Source organism: Micromys minutus (assembly GCF_963924665.1).
Source record: "Micromys minutus genome assembly, chromosome: 19".
NCBI lineage: Eukaryota > Metazoa > Chordata > Mammalia > Rodentia > Muridae > Micromys > Micromys minutus.
The window spans coordinates 29256847-29277253 of record NC_137954.1 but is presented as its reverse complement, the minus strand read 5'-3'; the positions used below and the strand labels follow the sequence as shown (position 1 = coordinate 29277253).

General features: G+C 41.6%; 1 protein-coding gene across 1 annotated transcript; it reads left to right on the top strand.

The window, feature by feature from the left end:
- Window positions 1–3834: 3834 nt before the first annotated feature.
- On the top strand, window positions 3835–19764 carry AP1S3 (adaptor related protein complex 1 subunit sigma 3; the record flags this gene model as incomplete). Its single annotated transcript, XM_080933248.1, has 5 exons — window positions 3835–3858; window positions 4048–4226; window positions 5520–5628; window positions 15028–15165; window positions 19729–19764. The coding sequence occupies 5 exons, from the start codon at window positions 3835–3837 to the stop codon at window positions 19762–19764; spliced, it is 486 nt and encodes a 161-aa protein (XP_080789374.1).
- Window positions 19765–20407: the final 643 nt, after the last annotated feature.

Genomic DNA, 20407 nt, shown 5'->3' with positions numbered 1-20407 from the left:
CTTGGAGCCAGCTCCAGGTGGTGGGGCCAGCTCACCCATGCCCCCTATTGATATTTAATTGTGACTTAAATCCACAGTTTATAGTAAGGTCCATGTTGGTGTTGAGCATTGTATCCGTGTTCACAAATACATAATGACGTGTTTCTGCCATAATACCACGCCAAGCACTTTTCATTATCCCAAAAGATCGTATCTGCGTCTCCCATCCTCTGTTAACTGGCAACTCAGTACTGTGGCATGCTGCTCTGCATAGGGTGCCTGCTGTGAGCCAGAGAGAACCTCGGCACTCACTCAGTGTTAGGCCTTCGATAGAATGCTATTTTGCAGTTACCTCTCCAACCTAAATAAGCCTGTGCAAAGAAGCACAACTCAATTAATATGAATACAAGCAGTGCACCTAGATTGGGCAGATCTACCACTACACTACTCTATTCCCCAGCTATAAGATCCCTTAAAACTTTCAGTTTTCTAGGTTCCAACTCCATCTTCCTCCCACTTCCTCTTCTTCCGTCGACCCCCTCTGTCCCTTCTCTCTTTCCCCTCAAACATTTTAATTCCACCTTCCCTTCCCCTCCCCAGTCACCACCAATAAAGTGGCCCCTCTTGAGAAGAGGTGACAGTTCTGGATTACCAAGTGATGACCCAGGCTAAGCACTGTGTCAGATGTATAAGACCATACCCCTGATCGCAACCCTTTATTGTATTTTATGTAGGGAGAGTGTTACTAGTCTCTCTTTTCCCTTTCCTCTCAGTGACAATGGTGGTGGTGTGGTTAGGTTTTGCTTTCTGAAGTCAGCCAAAGTTTCTTTTGGGCATCAAGTCCAGGTTAACTCTACAAATACTGAAAAACAAAAACCCTTCATTTGCCTTCTTTATTTCCTATTTTATTTTATTTAAATTTTGGGTGAAGATAATGCTAATACAAGACTCTATTTGATTAACCTCTTGAAGTGAGTTAGCCAAATGTGCCCTGAATGACTGCATCAATAAATTAGATACAATTAATTGTAGGGAGGCAATAAGCTTGCAAAATCACCGCAATTCATGCTGCCAGCTTGCCCAAGCTCTGAGGTTAGATCTAAGGAGGAAACTGATTCCCCAACACAAATCACAGAACTAGCCAGGACTGAGTCTTCTACCCATGACTTCTGCATCGCAGCTGTGCATGCACTGTGGGTGTGCTTGAATCGATCCATTGTTTTTTTGTAGACAGGGAACAAAGTTTTGTGTCTCACATGAACTTTGTGTATGTACATGTTCTTTTCATCCTTTCACTTGAATTCATTGCTGTTTTTTTTTTTTTTAAATACTCCTTGTTCATTGTTCTAGATTATTGATCCATGTTAACATGGACAGTTCATCCATCCAACCAGGAAAGGGCGAAAGGGAAGACACTACCCCAATAGCTACAGCCTCGTAGAAAACTCAGAACTAATTTGAGTTGACAGTAACACTCAGTCTATGGAGGATCCCAAGGGCCTCTCTAGAGTAAGACTTATGAGACCAGCAACTAGATAATGAGTGGACAGGAAACCCAGGGTGTTTCTTCTGGAAGGAAATGGTTGAGGGAAGCTTGCAGGGCTGTCTTAACTATGTGAGCAGTTTGTTATTACACTCAGGCCAGTCTTTGTGTGTATGCGCTCTGTGATAAAATCAGGAGACACTGTTTATGTTGAGGCAGAAGAGATTTAGGTTAGAAGGGAAGAAAATAGTATTTCTCATAGGAAATGAGAGCAAACACCCTCTGAATTTGTAGATTTGCTCTCTGGCAGAAGTATGATCACTTGCTAGACTTTGGATGGAACAGCCTCATCTGGTGGTAATCCCCAACTGAGCCTTGTTTCTTACATCCTAAGTTGTATGCTGTCTAAGTAAATAAATAAATTTATTATTTTACATTTCTGAGACATCCAATTTTATATTGTTAGATTGGTATTCTACACTGTCTCTGTCACTGTGAGAAAATACTTCGACCAAGACCAACTTCAGGGAGGAACAAGTTTGTTCTGCCTTACACTTCCAGTACATAACTCACCATTGAGGGATGTCTGGGCAGGAGTACATGGCAGGAACCATAGAAAGATGCTGCTTACCAGTTCATTCATTGGCTCACCTGGCTTTCTTATACCCTGCAGGCCCACTTTCTAGGACTGGTGCCACCCACAGAAGACTGGGCTCTCCACAGTCATCAGTCAAAACAATTTCATAGACCAGACAGATCTTTAAATGAGGTTCCCTCCTCCCAGTTGACACTAGGTTGTGTCAAGTTGATCATGAAAACTAACCAGGATGGGAGGCAAACATACCCATCCAAGTATGATTCCTAAGAATGACTAACTGGGTCCATTTCTGAATTACTTATACCTATGTAACAGAATATAGTGTTTAAGGCAGTGCAGTATTTATTTCTGTTTCAGAGAATAGCTGTCAGAACTTGTTATCTTCTTCTACTGTGTGGGTCCTGAGGATAGAACCCAGATGGCTGAGGTTACTGGGAAGTGACATTGCTCATTGAGACTTCTCCCTGGCTCTCAAAATGAAATGCTCTAAGAACATCCTGGGTTTAGGGCAGTGCTTACTGAGCAGTAGTTTTAAGTTGTTTTCATGCTCTAAAGATCAGGAGCTTGTTATCACTTTAAAAAACCAAACCAAACCACATTTGCTTTACATAAAAACCAAGAAAAAAGGAAAGAAAGGGAAAAGAAAAACGTCTGGTGGCCATCACCCAAGCTCCATCCCTGGAGCCCAAATAAAGGTAGAAGGAGAGAGTCACCTCCAAAAAGTTGTTTGTCTTCCATAAGCATGCTGTGGGAGCTAACTTCCTCCATTCCCCCCTCCAACACACACACACACACACACACACACACATTCACAGACAGACAAAGAGAAAGAGGCGAGGATACACACTCATAGTAGATAAAATTGATAGTTACAAAAAGGAGCTCACAAATTCTGAAAGTTAGAGGAAGTTCCAAAGGAAGATCCTGGTGTCCATTGATTTCAGACATCACCGCTTAGTGAGCTGCTAGGTCTGTGCCGAGTCATTAGCAGAGAGACCTCTTCAGCAAAAGAGCAGACTGGTTCTTGTTTGTTTGTTTACTTGTTTGGTGTGTGTTTTATTTTTAAACTGTCATTCTTGGTTTGGAGCGTATGCATTTGGAACACTCTCAAAAGTATTAACTGTAATGCATTTTATTTATAATTTATTTTTAGATTTGTCAGTTTTATTTTATATGTAGGTGTGTTTTGCCTGTACGTATGTATGTGTATTACATGAATGCCCAATGCCTTCAGAAGTCCAGAAGAGGGCATTTCTGGAACCAGAGTCATGGATGATTGGTTGTGAGCCACTATTCAGATGCTTGGAAACCAACTTCAGGTCTTCTGCAAGAACAGCAAGCGCTCCTGATCACTGGGTCATCTCTCCAGCTCCACCTTTTTACTTTTTAATCAGTAAACAATAAATAAACCAGTTATGGCTTTAATTCTTATGTTCTAATATGGTGGGCGGAGAAGATGTGATCCTTTGTAAAATAAGAGACTGGGCTACTTGACAGTCTTTGTAAATGAGGACTACTTTATGCTTAAGGTACTGAACTTAGATTGTCCTTTATTTAAAGTTCTTAAAATTGGGGCTGGAGAGATGGCTCAGAGGTTAAGACTCTTTTTTTACTTTCTTTCACTTGCTTTCTCCTCTTCCTCCTCTTCTTCCTCTTCTTCTCTATTTTTTTTTAAAATTACTATTCCTTTTCTCTGTCCTCTCTCCATTCCTGTGCCTCACAGTTATGGTTCCGAACATGGATGACTGGAATTAAAAACATTTTTTTTTCCAACATGGCCTTGTTGAACAGAAGTAAAGTTTGTGTGTGACGGTCCATGCTTGGCTCCTCTGGTGGCTACATGTAATTTCTCAGATGGGATCATTCTCAGGCTGGTAAATACCTTCCCAGCATACATTCTTGGCTCCATGGAGTCCCAGAACACCCCATGCTGTGCAGTGACTTGGCTGAGTGAACCCTGGGGCTTCTCTGTGCCTTTTTGTTCTAGATACATTTCATCTTGCTCTTCAGCCGACAAGGGAAGCTGCGGCTGCAGAAATGGTACACCACGCTCCTTGACAAAGAGAGAAAGAAGATCACCCGGGAGATCATCCAGACCATCCTGTCTCGTGGGCACAGGACCAGCAGCTTCATTGACTGGAAGGAGCTGAAGCTTGTATATAAAAGGTGTGAGTAACTTTACGAGAACCAAACTCTCCATTATTGCTTTGCTCCGTTTTAGTTCTGAATATTTTAGATTGCAGTGCCATCTCCACGCTTTCTCACATCTTTCCTGAGTAGAGCCTAAATATTTGCAACAAAGAGTGAGCGCTAGTGAAGACCTCCCATCGACACGTGTCAGCTTCCGAGTGTTAGGTGGATTCTGGATGCTTGCGCTGTGTGCTGAATTTGCATGCAAGGTGCTCGGTAAGGTTTCGTGAGCACCGGCAACATTCCCAGCTTCGTTCCAGTGACTGTAGATGCAGCGGCAAATGAACGAGACGGATTATGTTCACATTCTCATGAGGCACGTTTTTTAAGCAGGCCACATATATTCACCTGGTAACAAATGCTATGGGGAAAGGGAATGGGATAGAGAAATGAGAACCATTTCCAATGGATTGCTCTTGCTACAGTTGTTTATATTTGTAGATGGGTGGACTGAGAACCCACAGTGTAAGTAATTACTACCTACTCACTGTAGAATGATAGTCAGTAGAGCCAGGACTCAAGTCCAGCTCTGTCTTCCTTTAGTGCCTAGATTTCTTTTGATGTGCCTGTTTGAAGTGGTCAAACCTACCAGCGAGGATTCCTACTTTATAAATGAGAAATCTGAGGCGTGTAAGATAAAGCCAGCTTTTCAGACTCAGGTAATGGAGGCCAAAGTCAGGACATGGACATAGCCAGCCTGACCCCATGTCCTACATCAAACTACAGTTCCCCAAATGGGAAATGCACAATGGGAATTCAGAGAGTTTTACAACCCAGTGGGAGAAGAGTGGTAATGTGGATGGGCTGATATTTAGTGGAGTCCACTTCCGGGGAGTGGTTTTAGCTTCTACAGCTTCTGTAGCTGAGGGTGAGAGACAGAGAGCGAATCACTGTGTGAAGACAGGTGTGGGACCATCCCCCACCCCAGAGCATCACTGAGGGATCGTATATTAGAGACAACTTACAAACTGGAGAGGAGCTTGAACACACACCCTGGTTACCATGGACCAGAGGACCGTGCCTCTGATTGCAGCTCTTCAAGGTAAAGCATCTGTGGACGCAATAACAGACATCACCTAGGCGCTGCAGTGTTTTTATATACCCTGGTTTCTTTGTGAGGAGTGTAGTGTGAGCCATGGGTAGTGATTTTTATTCTTGTGTGGGGAGACTCTCTAGAGAGAGCATGAGGACGCACACCCATAGGGAAACCCACTTTGGCTTGTTTATTGTCTCATTCAATTTTGCTTTTCCTTATTTTTTTTCCCCAAGGTATGCTAGTTTATATTTTTGCTGTGCAATAGAAAATCAAGACAATGAGCTCTTGACACTAGAGATTGTTCATCGTTATGTGGAGTTGCTGGATAAATACTTTGGAAACGTAAGTGTCCTTCTGGCCCGTTAGTCAGCATCCATCCCTGGTCTTGCTTCTGCTCATCTCTTCCATTCCTTTTCTCTCTCTCTCAAGTCCAAACTGCCGGTTGCGTTGTATGGGGGTGGCGCTGGCTGGCCTTGGTTCGGAATTACAGGATTCCTCCCTACCCGTATTTCTTACTGTAAGAACCACATCAAAAAATGTGGGTGTATCTTTACCTTCACCTTGCAAAAGACCTTGTTTCAGAGAACTTAATGGCTTATGGCGAATGATCTCTAGTCCTTATTGGCTTCGCCATTTCTTTTCTGTTTGACATTTTGTTTCTTCCCTGGCATTGTGTAAGGTTACAGTATTATCAGCACACAAGGAACAACAGCAACAACCGATAAACCTCACTTGCCTTTATCTCTAACAGATGCAGGGGTCTCTCACAGGTGCGCCCATCTTCAGACTCACTCCGGGCCAGCTTGCAGCAGGGCCCCATCTCACCATTCCGAGGGGGGTCACATAGTTACCACTCAGTTCTCACGCAGCTATGGCCCCTCACAGTTCTTAAGTCTTAACCTGCTTTGCCCTCTCTGCAGCAATGAATTTTTATTTATCCTATAAATCCCTTCCCCCTGTTTTTGGCTGTGACATTGCTTTCTGCAGTATTAGGAGGCCCCACCTTTATTTTCTTCTTCCTCTGACTTCCCCCTTCCCATCTTCTAAATGCTTGTGCCTCTTTTCCCACCTGCCTAGTGTGTCTGGATTCTTTCTAAGAATCTATTGCCTAGTGACTCTCCCGTACTTACCCGGAGATGATCTTTACTGACCTTCTTATGGCCAAGTGCTATTGCCCATTCTTTGCAAATCAGCTGTGTCTGGTGATTGGAATTTGCTATTTCCTAGAATCATTCAATGGGGTTCTTTTGACTTTATTTGCCTATTACTTGAACCTACCTGATTCTTCAATTTAAAATGAAAGCTCATCTCCTTCATTTCTTTCTTACAGCTGTCTTAGGGTTTCTATTGCTGCAACAAAACACCATGAGCTAAAACCAAATTGGGGAGAAAAGGGTTTATTAGGCTTACACGTATGTATTAATTATTGAAGAAAGTCAGGGCAGGAACTCACACAGGACAGGACCCTGGAGGCAGGCTGATGCTCTGGCTTGCTTAGATTACTTTCCTCTACAACTCAGGAGCACCAGCCCAGGGATAGCACCACTCACAATGGGCTGGGCCCTTCCCCATTGATCACTAATTGGAAATACATGCCTTACAATTGGAGAGTTTAAATTGAAGAGTCATCAGAGACAAAGGAATGTCCTCAACTGAGGCTCCTTTGTCTCTGATGACTCTTGTGTCAAGCTGACACAAAACCAGCAGCTAATGTAGTTGATGTACTTGAGGTTTTATTTGTAGCTTCTTATTTGACCATTTCTACCTCTATGACCTTCTTGGCTTCTCTGCTTGGCTTGTTGGTAAATACCTTTTTTTTTTTTTTTTTAATCGGTTTGTTTTGTTTTAATAAAACACAGACCTAGGTAGGACATTACTCATCACCAAAAAACTCCACACCTCCTGGGCTCTAAGGCAAGCTTTCATAACAGTGATAAGAGACCACTACCCCACCCTTGCTGTGTTCTTTCCTCTACACCTGCCCTCACAAACACTCCAGGTCATGCAGTAGCTTAGAGCATCCCACCTGGTGCAACAGCTGGTACAATACAAATCTGGCCCTTCCCTGAGGTCATGACCTTTGGCCCCTGCCCACACCTCACCACTCATAAATACCTCTGGGCCAGATTGCCGTTTTGACACCAATAAAATACTCTGTTGCAGGAAGAAAGCAGTCAGAGCTGGAAAAGGTTCCTCCAGCAGTGTTCTCAGCACATTCCTGTGGTCATTGACTCTTCTTAAGTGATGTTGGGAGAAGTTGCTTCCAGAAGATTTTTTTCTTTTGATTGGGAGTTTATTATTTGTTTGTTTGTTTGTTTGTATATATGCCAAATCTGTCCCTCCCTCCCAGTCCTCCTCCACAGAGTCCTTCTCCCAATGCCCCTCCCTTTTGCTTCTGAGAGGGTGGGGTTCCCTTGGACATTCCCCTATCCTGATACATCATGTCTCTGTAGGACTGGGTGCATCTTCTCCTGCTGCAGCAGGAGAAGGTAGCCCCCTGCTACTAATGTGTAGGGACCTCTGTCTAGACTGTGTATGGTTTTTGGTTGGTGGCTCAGTCTCTGAGAACTCCCAAATGAATCCAGGTTACTTGACATTGTTGGTCTTCCTGTGGAGTTCCTATACCCGTCAGGGCCTTCGGTCCCCCCTCCCCCCAACTCTTCCATGAGAGTCTCTGTCCTCAGTCCAATTTTTGGCTGTGGGTCTCTGTATCTGTGTGAGTCAGCTGTTGGGTGGAGCCTCTCACAAGACATCATGCTCCTGTCTGCAAGCATAACAGAGTATCATTCAGAGTGTTACAGATTGGTGCTTGCCCATGGATGGGTCTCAAGTTGGGCCAGTTATTGGTTGGCCGTTCTCTCAGTCTCTGTTTCATCTTTGTCCCTGTATTTCTTGTAGACAGACACATTTTGGGTCAAAGGTTTTTCTGGGTGGGTTGGTGTCTTTATGCCAACACCATGGGTCCTACCTAGCTACGGGAGGTAGCATGTTCAGGTTCTATATCTCCACTGCTATGTGTCTCAACTAAGGTCACCTGCATTGACTCCTCAGAGCCTCCCTCATCCTAGGTCTCTAGCATGTTCTAGAGATGCCTCCCAACTCCCCACCCCTTCGAGCTGCAGATTTTCATTCCTTCTCCTGGCCCTCTGGGGCTCCCCTGTCTCTTTCCTGATGCAGCCCCCCTGGCCCCCTCCTTACCTCTCTCCTGCCCAAGTCTCTGTCTCCCTCTCCCTCCTATTTTATTCCCCCTTCTACGTGGGATTCAAGCATCCTGACTGGGCCTTCCTTCGTTTAACCTCTTTGAGTCTGTGGGGTGTACTGGGGGTATTCTGTACTTTAAGGCTAATATCCACTTATCAGCGAGTACATACAGTGAGTGTATGTCATCTTGGGTCTGGGTAACCCTCATTCAGTTCCATCTATTTGTCTGAAAAATTCATGATGTCCTTATTTTTAGTAGCTGAGTCGTATTCTTTCTTTGAAGCTGAACAGGTGACACTTTTATTATTGAATTGTTGGTTGGTTCTTAATTAATTTTTTTTGTTTCCTTTTATTTTCTTTGTAGGGGGAGGGAAATGGAAGGTGGTTTCCAAGACAGGGTCTCTCTGTATATAGCCTTGACAGTCCTAGAAATAAATTTGTAGATTAGGCTGTCTTTGAACTCAGAGATCTTTTTGCCTCTTGTGGGATTAAAGGCATGTGCTACCACACCCAGCTTTTCCCTTTTTTTTCTCACAGGCTTCACAATAACAAGTATTGGTCAGGCTTCTAAATGAATTTTGTCCCTCTTCTTTTCTGCGTAATTGATGTCATAACATGTTGCTTGGGAGATTTCAGTTATTGTCAATACTCAGGAATAATAAGAAAACATATCATATTTTTCTGCCTCAATAAGTTTCTTTTTTCAAAGCAGTGCAAATATAGTAGCATGTTTTAAAACATGGGATCATTTAACTTCATGCTTTCTTTTATTCTAATGAATTTTGACATTTTTGGTGCTTCCCTTTGAGATGAACTGCAAATGGGGGCCCTTTGCAAAGGGCCTCAGGGTGTTTCTTGGAGTCTGAGCTTTTGTGTACTCTCCTTTCTCTTCCTCATTTCTGAACTCTGGTTTGACCTGTTTCTATGGTTTATACCAACTACAATCATGTGACTCGAGGCTGAATTTTGATCTCTCTGTGCTTAACTGAAATTCAACCACATATTTCAGACCACCTCATTTCTTAAAAGAGTTTCAAGATCATCTTAAAAGAATTCCAGTTACATCTCCACTGTAAGTAGACCCAGAGAGAGCATAAAGAGGTTCAGTATAACTTCCTGTATCTATCGCAAGCATTGATTCTCGCATCCAATTCTGGTATGCCTCTAGAAGTTCTATCTTTGTCATTAATCAAGATTTTAACTCACTAAAACATTCGATGAATTTTTCATTAAGCTAAGAGCACTTCAGGGCCCTATGCCCAATAGGTGTTCAATTCTTATTAATTAACAGTGATGACCAAAGGCTTATGGGACTGATCCTCATTGACATCATCTCAGAAATAAGATATTTTTCTTTAGATTTATTTTCATCTCATGCTAATACCAACGCTTTCTTTGAATTCTGCCCTTATCGTTTGCATGGGGAAACTTACACCTTGAAAATACTGTATTTTGAAGACATATAAATCAAAATCTCTGGTTCCTAATTTGGGTGATGTATTTTTTTAGTGCCTTTCAATTCTAAGGAGATTATCAAGGATTGAGCAGTTAATCTTTCAATCTTCAGTAAGTAGCATTAACCCCAATTTACAGATGCTAAGAAGAAATGCCTCGGGGTCTCGAAGTAGATAAAGGGATTTAGACATTTACCATATTTCCATTCTGCATTGCAGCATGAATTCTGATTGATATATTTTGAGTGTGTGGATGCTTCTATTCCAGGAAGCTTTTAAATCTGACCCAGGAAAAATTTCTATTGTGAGAGGAGGGGCGTTAAGTGTCTTGACCCTGGTGTCTGCTTACTTTGTAACCAGACCCAAGATTTCAGACCTTCATCCATCTCCTTCTTACTGATGAGGATCTGACACTAAAAATGCTGATAAAAAACATTTGCTTTGCTAAATACATGGCTACTGTGAAGGTAAAGGCAGTGGTTAGAAAAAGCATATAAACTATTGTTAGTCTTATGTTGCATTGCAACTGGTTTTCATGTCTAACTGTAGTATTTCTTATCATCATTTCCTTTGTGTGACTTGAAACTTCGTCTATTAAAGAGGAGTTCAAGGGCAGATGCTTCTTAGACTTTCCTCAAAAGGATTTAGTTGATGAAGTGTCAGATGCAGTACCATAGTAATCTATATTCTACTGTAAGAGAAAAGCTTTAAGCTATACCATAGTAAAACAAAGCAAACAATAATTAGGAAGCACAAAATAAAATGAAATGGTCATTTTTTGCCGTTTGTAAGTTATATGCCAGAATCTACATACGTGGGGGAAATGGCAAAGAAAGGCTTCTTGGTTATTTCATAGATGGTGAAGGAGGATGTAATGTATATCACTCAATGGATGTACACACACACACATACACACACACACACACACACACACACACACAAAGTTCTGCATATACTTGTATACAGGCCCTTATGGTAGAATTTGGAAGTATTTCAGTAATAGCTGAAAGAACTCGGATTTTGCCCAGCTCAGCTCTTCTTATACTTAGATGGAGTTGGGCTGTAGAGTAGCACTTTGGAGTTGCCATATATGAAGTACTTGGTCGCTCACAACATTTGCTATAAAGGGGTGTGTGTTGTGTATATCCAACTCTGCATACCTCCTTACCTTATTCCCTGAAATTAGATGTAGTGAACTGATTGTCCCATGCCTGTTGAAGAAGGCTTCAGGTCTGGGGACAGGTGACTGTGCTCTGAGTGGGCCATGGGAAGTGCTAGTGGATTTGTAGGAATGTTTGTCAGGTTACCTGGCAGGGCTTTGTTGATGGTTCATCTTAACAAGGCTTCTGTCTTCTTGGATTTCTAGTCTGTACCTGCGTCCAATGCTGAGCTTTCTCTGCTGTCGCTACTCTAAGCCCCGACTTCTGCCTCTTCTGGCCTCTGGTAACTGATTTCTTTTGGTACTTTCTTGTACGTGATGTCTAAGTTACTGTAATTTCTTTCTGTTGGCATTGTTTAAAATTATAAAAAAATGCATTTTCATACCCTTCTAAACATATAATCATTTAAATTTAAACAAATGGGTTGCAGTGTGCATCTCTTTCTATAACTTTATTATTCTCCTTACAGGTCTGGTAGGAATTTTTCTATATTTTTCAATGTAAAACTACCCTATATATGTATGCACATAGATAGATACATACAATACCTATATCTTTGTAGGGATGTACGTGCATGACTTAAACAGTTCTTAATGAGTAGACTTTGGATGGTTCCCAATTATTCTTATAAATGAAGCTCCTATAACCACTGTTGCTTTTATGTCTTATTGGGCATTGATTTTAGTATATCATGGGGCTAAGCTTCTTATGAGACTGTTGGGTCCAGGAATTTAAAAAAATATTTTGAGGTAATTATTATTATTATTATTATTATTATTATTATTATTATTATTATTTAGGTATATGTATATGCCTCTGGTGTGTGTGTGTGTGTGTGTGTGTGTGTGTGTGTGTGTGTGTTTGTATGTATGTATACCAGTGCCTGCTAGGTCCATTGCACATGTAGAAATCAGAGGAAAATTTTGGAAGTCCTTTTATCTTTACATGGGCTCTGGGCTTAGAACTCAGGCTGTCATTCTTGTGGGGTATGTACCGGAAAAGACTGCCCAGACAGAAATTTATGCAAATAAAGAGCCTTTATTAGCTGGTCAGTGACTACGCTGGGAGTTTGGGATCCCACTGTATTACTAGGCTTTTTCAGGGTGAACTTTTAAGCACAAACACCATATTATGGGTTGACATACCTCGGTTAAGAAGAAGAGTTATCCAGAAGCAGAATGACAGAAATGCCAAAAAGGAAGGTTTTCCCAGAACTATGGGCTGTGATGGATTAGGTCTTTGTTTTTATTTTGGCAGGTGGTACCGTCTATATGCTGTGGTTTATGGCCTCAATGGTACTTCTATCTTGTAATGTCAGTGTGCAAATGTCTGGGGTCCTGCTATAGTCAGGCTTCTGTGGCAAGTGCCTTTACCAATTGACCAATTTTACCAAATGTGGGTGCAAGCATTTCTGCATTCAAAATTAACAGACTCTACAATTTGACCAGTAACCAAAAAAAAAAAAAAAAAAGCCATATAAGATTTATAAATTCCACTGACAGTGAGTGTATGGACTTATACCATTACCAGCAATGGATATTTTCACTGAATTTCCTGGTGAATATGGGTTCAGTTTGCCTTTCTCTTGACTTTTTGAAGTTATCCTTATTATCAACATGCATTACCCTCCCCCATCTTGCCTTGTCTATGAATTGTTTATTATTTTGCCTGCTTTGGTTTTTTTGAACTCTTGCTGTTCTGGAACTCACTATATAGAACAGGCTGGCCTTGAACTCACAGAAATCCACCTGCCTCAGCCTCCTGAGTGCTGGGGTAAAGGAGTGTGCCACCACACTTGGTTTTATAATTTATTTTTACATTAATTTTATCATAGGTAGGAATCTGTAAAAATTCTTTCTGCATTGAGGAATTTATATGGTTTTGTCAGTAGGAGAATAAAAGAACGGGATTTGGAGGGATGGCTCAACTCTCGCTGGCATGTGCCAGGGTAAGGGCATCATGATCAAACATGGTGGCAGGTAGCTTGTGTGACTGGCAGGTGATAAAGACAGGCATAAGAAAGCAGAGAGATGCAGTTGGCATGGCAAAATCCACTGTCACATGGGAAAATTAAGATGTATCTTGAAGCCTAGACCTTATACAAGGAGATGAGAGAAGCATTTTAGCAAAGGGTGACCGATTGTGGTCTTGAAAGGACAATGAGTTTACCTAAAAGATCATTATGGTAAACCTGATGGGAGGGGTTGCAGCATGAAGTAGAGGGATGGGAGCCTAGGGTTTTAATTGGATGGTTGAATCAATAGGATTGGTAACCAAGGCAAAGGTCAGGACCAAGGGAAGAAAAGGTGCCTTGCTTAGGGTTACTATTACTTAAATGAAACACAATGACCAAAAAAGGTTGGGGAGGAAAGGATTTGTTAGTCTTAGGCTTCCACATCATAATACATCATCAAAGGAAGTCAGGACAGAAACTGAAGCTGGGCAGGGACCTGGAAGCAGAAACTGATGCAGAGGCCATGGAGGAATGCTGCTTACTGGCTTGCTTCTAGCGGCTTGCTCAGCCTGCTCTCTTATAGAACTCAGCACCATCAGTTTCGGGATGGCCCCACCCACAATGGGCTGATGCATACCTATCAATCAGTAAGTAAGAACATGCCTTACAGGCTTGCCCAATCTTGAGGCATTTTCTCAATTGAAGATTCCTCCTTCCTTATGACTCTAGCTTGTGTCAAGATGACATAAAACTAGTCAGGATGAGAAGAATGAGTGGAGAGGGAAAACTAATGAGCTCTCACCTGAATTAAATGAAATAATCAGCAAAATTAAGAGTAGAGGAAGAAAGCATAATCTTGAGATCCATCCAGGACTCAGTGACGTAGAATGCCCAAGTAGACATGTAGTCAGCAGGTCAAGATGGGTGGATAGAAAATGATGCTGTGTTTGTTGCACCATTTACTGGCCCGAGCAGCTGTGATGTGGAGGAATGTGAAGCATTCTATTTGGATGTTAGAATCAATAGGGTATAATGACCCAATCAAGAGGGTAGAACCAATGGATGGAGGGGAATGAGAAAAGGGAGCTCTCATCGTGAGACCCACTGAGGTTGTCCAGAGGATGACATGTGTTGTAAAGAGAAGGGCCTGTTCAGAAGAACACTAGGATTGAAGAAGATGGATGGCCAAGTAAGAAAACCTCATGGGGAGGACACATGCCATCAGCAAGTTGCTATGTCCCAAGCACTCCATAAATAATTATTTTAACAAGTATTTTTTAAAAAAACAATCACATGCATTCATTTATTTCGGTGGGGGATTACATGTCTGCTAGGGCATGTGTGTAGAGGTCAGAGGACAGCTTGTGGAGATAAGTTCTCTTTTTCCATCTTGTGGGTCTTGGTGATCAAACTCAAATCCCAGGATTGGCAGCAAGTACAATTATCCCTTGAGCTACCTTACCTGACCCACCAGTACTTACCCATCATCAAACACAGGATAGTTGGAAAGGAGTAAAACAGAACCATTCAGAAGTTCTGAGAAGGAAATCAACAGTGTCAGAGGAGGACCATTAAATGACATAGCTAAGCTTAGGTGAACAAAGAAGAAGAAATCTCCCACTGACCTGGTTCCTTTAGCAAGGCTGGATCCCCAAATGTTCCACAACCACCCTCAAGCGCCACCTGCTGGTGGCCAAGTGTTCAAACACTTGAGACTATGAAGGACATTTCTCTTTCGAACCACCACTAATGTTATTATCTAAAGACATGCGCCACTTTAAGACAATTGGTTTTACCTCTGCTAGGGTCTAGATTTCTCTGCTTCTATCTTTATGTTCTTGAAATGCCATGTGGTGTTTTGTGTTTGGATATCACCTGAGTTGAATGGCAGTGTTGGAAAAGCTGGAGATGGTGGCAGATGCCTTCCTGATTCTACTGCAAATTTATCAAAAGATTTTTTTTTTCTTACCAGGTCTGTGAGCTGGATATTATCTTCAATTTTGAAAAGGCATATTTTATCCTTGATGAGTTTATAATAGGTGGAGAAATTCAGGAAACATCCAAGAAAACGGCAGTCAAGGCCATTGAAGACTCTGATATGCTACAAGAGGTCAGTATGGTTTTCTGTGTCTGGGGTGATCCCTGCACTAATTACACTATAGATAACACTGAGGACTGTACCCACAGCTTATTCTGAGCATAGCTTTGACTTTAAATAATTTGCATATATTAGTTTACTTAATTCTTCCAGCAAATTCTAACTAGGTTATAGTGAGTGAATAGAGACTTGCGTTGAAATGTCTTTCTCATTTGGTAGTTGATACATATGAGACCGAGCTTGGTCACAGTTTGGTCCTGAATCTTTGCCTGTCCTGTTTGGCTGAACTTTGGGGTTCTGAAAATATCTTACCCTCTGAAGTGTATGAAATGCTTGGTGCTATTCCTTGCAAATGTAAATATATGAGATGTATAGAAAGACTTTCATTAAGATACCCGCTCTGCCCTGGGAAGGCCGAACAGCAGCACGTAGTTATTCCATGTACTGGGGATATTATAGCAGTGTTTTCGAAGATGGAGTTTGTCATTTTAATTGAAATTTCCTACCTCTCTTGGGAAGGCCTTAGGTCTATGCGCTCTTGTTTGCGTAAACAAATCGGGAGCTGGGTTGCAGGGGTATAAATGGGTCTTGAAGCCCCCTGCTTGATGCTCTTCCTGACTCTGTGATTGTTCATAAAATATCCTGGGACTTTTCTTTTTGGAAGCATCCCAGACTTGAATCAGACCTAACAGGGGAACATAACCTACATCAGCTCCTACAAGGACAGTCCAAAAGCACTATGTTCCACCAACCCTTGCCTTCTAAAATGAAGTACTTCTGACTAGTTCTAAAGCAGGCGTGTTTCCTAGTGCCTAGATTCTGTCCCACCTCTCCAACAATGTCAGTGAAAAAAGAGACATTTCCTTTTCCCTGTCTCTTCCACTCTACTGTTTTTGTTGTTGTTTTGTTCTCTCTCTCTCTCTCTCTCTCTCTCTCTCTCTCTCTTTCTCTCTCTCTCAGACAGAGTTTTACTGTGTAACCCAGGATGGGTTTGAACTCACAATCCTCCTGCCTACCTCCCAATTTGCTGGGATGACAGGCATGTACCACCCCTGGCCTCAGTGGGTTTTCCGTCTTCCTGTTTTCATAACAGGTCAAGAGTCAAGAGGATTTCAAGAATTATAAAGTACCTTTTTAAAATTGGTGCTAAAGGCATTCTTCCTGCTATTTGGAACTAAGAGACTGGTTAAGTTAATAAGACATTAGGCATATGATTTCCCAGCAACTGTCTTGGCAGTACTGTGAGCTGATTACTTACTTCTGCCCATGGAGGGACTCCATCCTCAGGTGAGTAGAAATGAAGGAAGCTAAGGGTGGGCTCTCAAAAACAGCTCTGTGTCTGTTAGGCCAATGCATTTATTGCTAGAGGTGTTGTCCCCCTCAAAGAAATATATTGAACCTCTCTGAGTCTTACTTGACTTTTTCAAATGCCATAAGAAGTGGAATTTTATGATGTACGGAAGAAATCAGTGGTTTGGAAATTCCACATAAGAGCATTTATTAAAATATGCTGGGGCGGAGAAGCAGGGAGTAGGAAGGGGGGATTGTTCTTAAGACTCTTCTTTTGGTCTTTAAGATGGAAGCACCTTGTAGAAGAGGCAGATTTTCCACAGGGTCTTTGGCACTTCAGTAATTAAAGCTTCATGAATTGAGGCTACGGCACACCTAGATTATCTCAAAGTTCCCTAACTGCAGGAAACAGGTTTTTATGAGCTTTTTTTTTTTTTTTTTTTATGAGTTTCTAGTTGTGTTTGAATCTTAGGACCAGGCATTTTAGAGTAAGGCACTAATTGGTTGGTTCCTGTCCCTGGCGGTTGAATGGACAATGTGAAAGGTTTCCTCAGAGACCTTGGGTTAAACATTGTGTCCCCATGAGCAGGCAATGTTGTGGCTGTCCTTAAATGTCACTTGTCGGATAAACAGAGCTGGCCAAATGAGTATTAATCGTGTCCTCATGGGCTCTGGTACCCTCCAGTAATGTCAAGGAACTGTGTGTGTGTGTGGGGGGGGTTGTTGAGAAGAAGTTGACTTTGCCTGTCTTGTTTTGCTTCAGGAAGTATGAAATGTATAGTAGAAAATGTTAGATTGTGTAAAGGAGAAAGATTGCCCCTTTATCTTGACCTTTAAATACAGTTCCTCATATTATGGTATCAGACTCCTACCCCCCAGCCACAAAAACATTATTTTGTTGGTACTTCATAACTATACTTTTGTTAACCCTATGCATCCTAATTTAAATATTTGATATACTGGATATCTGATATTCGACCTCTCAAGGGGTTGAGACCCACAGTTGAGAAACATTGGTTTAGAACAAGAAAAAAACCCTGAAGTAGCAATTAGAAACCTCAACCCCCACCCCAAGTATACTTAGTAAAGTTTTCTCAGGGCAGGGGGTGAAAACCAGTTATTTTCACATATTTACTAAGAAGACCCAATAGTCTCAAAGCTTAGTCTGAGTATACTCAGGTTAGATGTTAATAATCCAGAAAGTCTCAGTGCTTGAGGGTTTGTATAGGAGGGAGTAGCTGCAATGAGGTGATTAGTTAGAAAGAGTAGACGTTGTCATTTTCAAGGTTACCAGATGGGGGCAGCCATTAGTGGATAATCTTTACAGACAATACCCTGTCAAGAGGGAAAAGTCAAAAGAAGTTCAAGCAGTAGGCCATCTCACACATACATGTGGATGTATGAGGTACTGCTTAGTGAACCGCAACACTTCAACCTTCAAAGCATAAACCAAAACTACAGATCAGGAGAAAGGGGCTGTGTATGTGGTGCCAATACATACCACCATGGTGTGGGTCCCGAGACCTGACTCTAAGGCAGACTTTCTTCAAGGCATGGGAGGACAAAGACTTGACACTGTTCAGTTTTAACTCCGTTCCAGCCCTTTTTAGTGGCAAGTTCAAGAAAGCAACAAATCCTCACATGGCTTCCTCATACTCCTGTGGTGACAGCAAGACTCAGACAGGACTGGTAGGGCAGAGTCCAGGCCCCAAGTCACCTCATGCTGATGCAGGGCCTAGTGGACCCTAGAGTCTGTGAGGTGTCCACTTCATGCCCACTGTCCGTCTCATCATAGGACAAACATTCCGAAAGGGCCAGGCCATGTGTCCCTACGGTCATTTTAGTTTAGTTAAATTTGCAAAAGGAAGACGTTTTAACTGCATGCAAGATTAGAATATCAAACAAACAGAGCATGTTATTCTATATTTTTGTCATCTTTTTAACGTTGATAATGTGGTATCATCTCTTATTCTAAATAAATTTTAGACTTGATTTGTTTTGGATCTTTCTAAATGGGGATACATCCAATAAACCCTACAAACCCCACATGGGCTGTGGCCAATTTTGATACCCCAGTCAAATTTAAAGAGAAGGATGGAATATTTAGGAGGAGATTCAAAGCGGATGCCTTGGGGTATGGGCCTTTTTTGGCCAGTGCTCAGTTAGGAGGCTGACAAGTTTGGAGCAAGTGTGGTTGACTAAGCATAAGTAATTTCAGCATGGAACTCTAAAGAGACACAGGAAGCAGTTAGAAATCCTGATTTCGGATTTGGGGATCCTCTGGTTCAGTGGTTCTGAAGCTTTCTAATGCTGTGACTCCTTAACATGGTTCCTAATGTTGTCCTTGTTACTTCCCCACTATAATTTTGCTACTGTTAGGACTCATAATATAAATATATGATATACAGGATATCTGTCATGTGCTTCTTGTGAGGGTCATGGCCCACAGGTTGAGCTGCTCTAGACAATCAAGTCCACTAGCCTTGATCTCTTTGGCCCACACTGTCATTCTTTCCTGGGATGTTCAAAGGTGGCACACATTTTGGGGTGGATATTTAAGCATTGATTGCTACGCAAATTGACAGGGACTCACAGTGACTTAAGGCATTGTCTAAGGATTATTTGCTGCTTCTTCTTTCTCTCTTCTTGATATAACCTGGGCTATGGTTTTTCACACATGTGTATCTGTTCAGTAGGAGGGAGTTTGCAGTACCACTGTGGAATTCTACTTGTAACCAAAAGTTACAAACTCAAACACTTAAAAGATGATTCAGGAAAGTAAAAACTTTGGTAACTGGAAGAGGGTCTGGATGCTTTAGAGAAACTCTTCCAAACAGCATGTCAGAAATCCTCCAGAATCATGAGTTGTTTATCCCCTCTGATTGGGTTGTAGGTTTAATGAAGAGGTTCTGCACAGTGTAGAAAACAATGTATATGTTCTATTGTATGCTTGGGGCTTCTGTAGCACACACAAGCCTGCATGCGATCCTCACAACCATTTTAGACACATGAATTTTAATCAGCAGTGGTTTCTCCACAGTTGTTGCTTTAACATCTCTGTTTTCAATCATCCACTTCCCGATCAAGATTAGCTCTTTCTCTATTAAAAGTGCTGTGTTCACAACCACACGTACATGTAGACAAATGATATTCAAACTTGCAGTTGCCTTTATCGGAGTGTAAGCGTTTATGTCCGTGTGCGCTTTTCGATTTCAACATTGCAAAACAAAACAAAATGCATGTGACCCGAAGGGAATATTGCTCTCAGTCACCGTTCTCTTTCAGACAATGGAAGAATACATGAACAAGCCCACGTTTTAAGTGCACAGTCTGCTTGAAGATTCTAAGGGCTCCATGCTGTGAACCTACAAACAAGCAAGTCTTTGCATCCAGTCTCCACACGGCCCCTGGCACCACACCAAAAATGACTTAAAGGGATTCTGTCCTAGCTGGCAGTACTTAAAGTTGTTAGCATCCTGTCCCTATGGTGGCTACGTGTCTGTATTGTACTATGTATTAATACTCACTGTGGCTCTGAGTGTTTCAACTGAATAGCTGCTTGCTATGTTTTAAGTCCTTGTGATATTTTTAAGGTAATTTTAAATATTAGTTGCAATATGATAATTTTTGTTGCCAGTTGATCTTCTACCTGTAGACCGACAACTGCTTTGGAATAACACACAATTTTGAATGTAAAGTATATTTTATGTAATAAATGCCTTTCCTAAATGTTTAAAGCTGTACATAAATTAAGTTTATGTTAGTAGCTCAGATTTCATACATGATGCTAGATATTTTTAATATGTTCAATGCTACTGTAATTTCAGGTCAGATACAATGTATATGACTTTAATGTCTTGAATTCAACTTTTTTTTTAAAGAATTGGATAAAAGTTCATAAAAGATTTTGATGACTTAGAAGGTGCTAGATCAAGGTTTTTACTTTGTTTTCAATTGAATATAA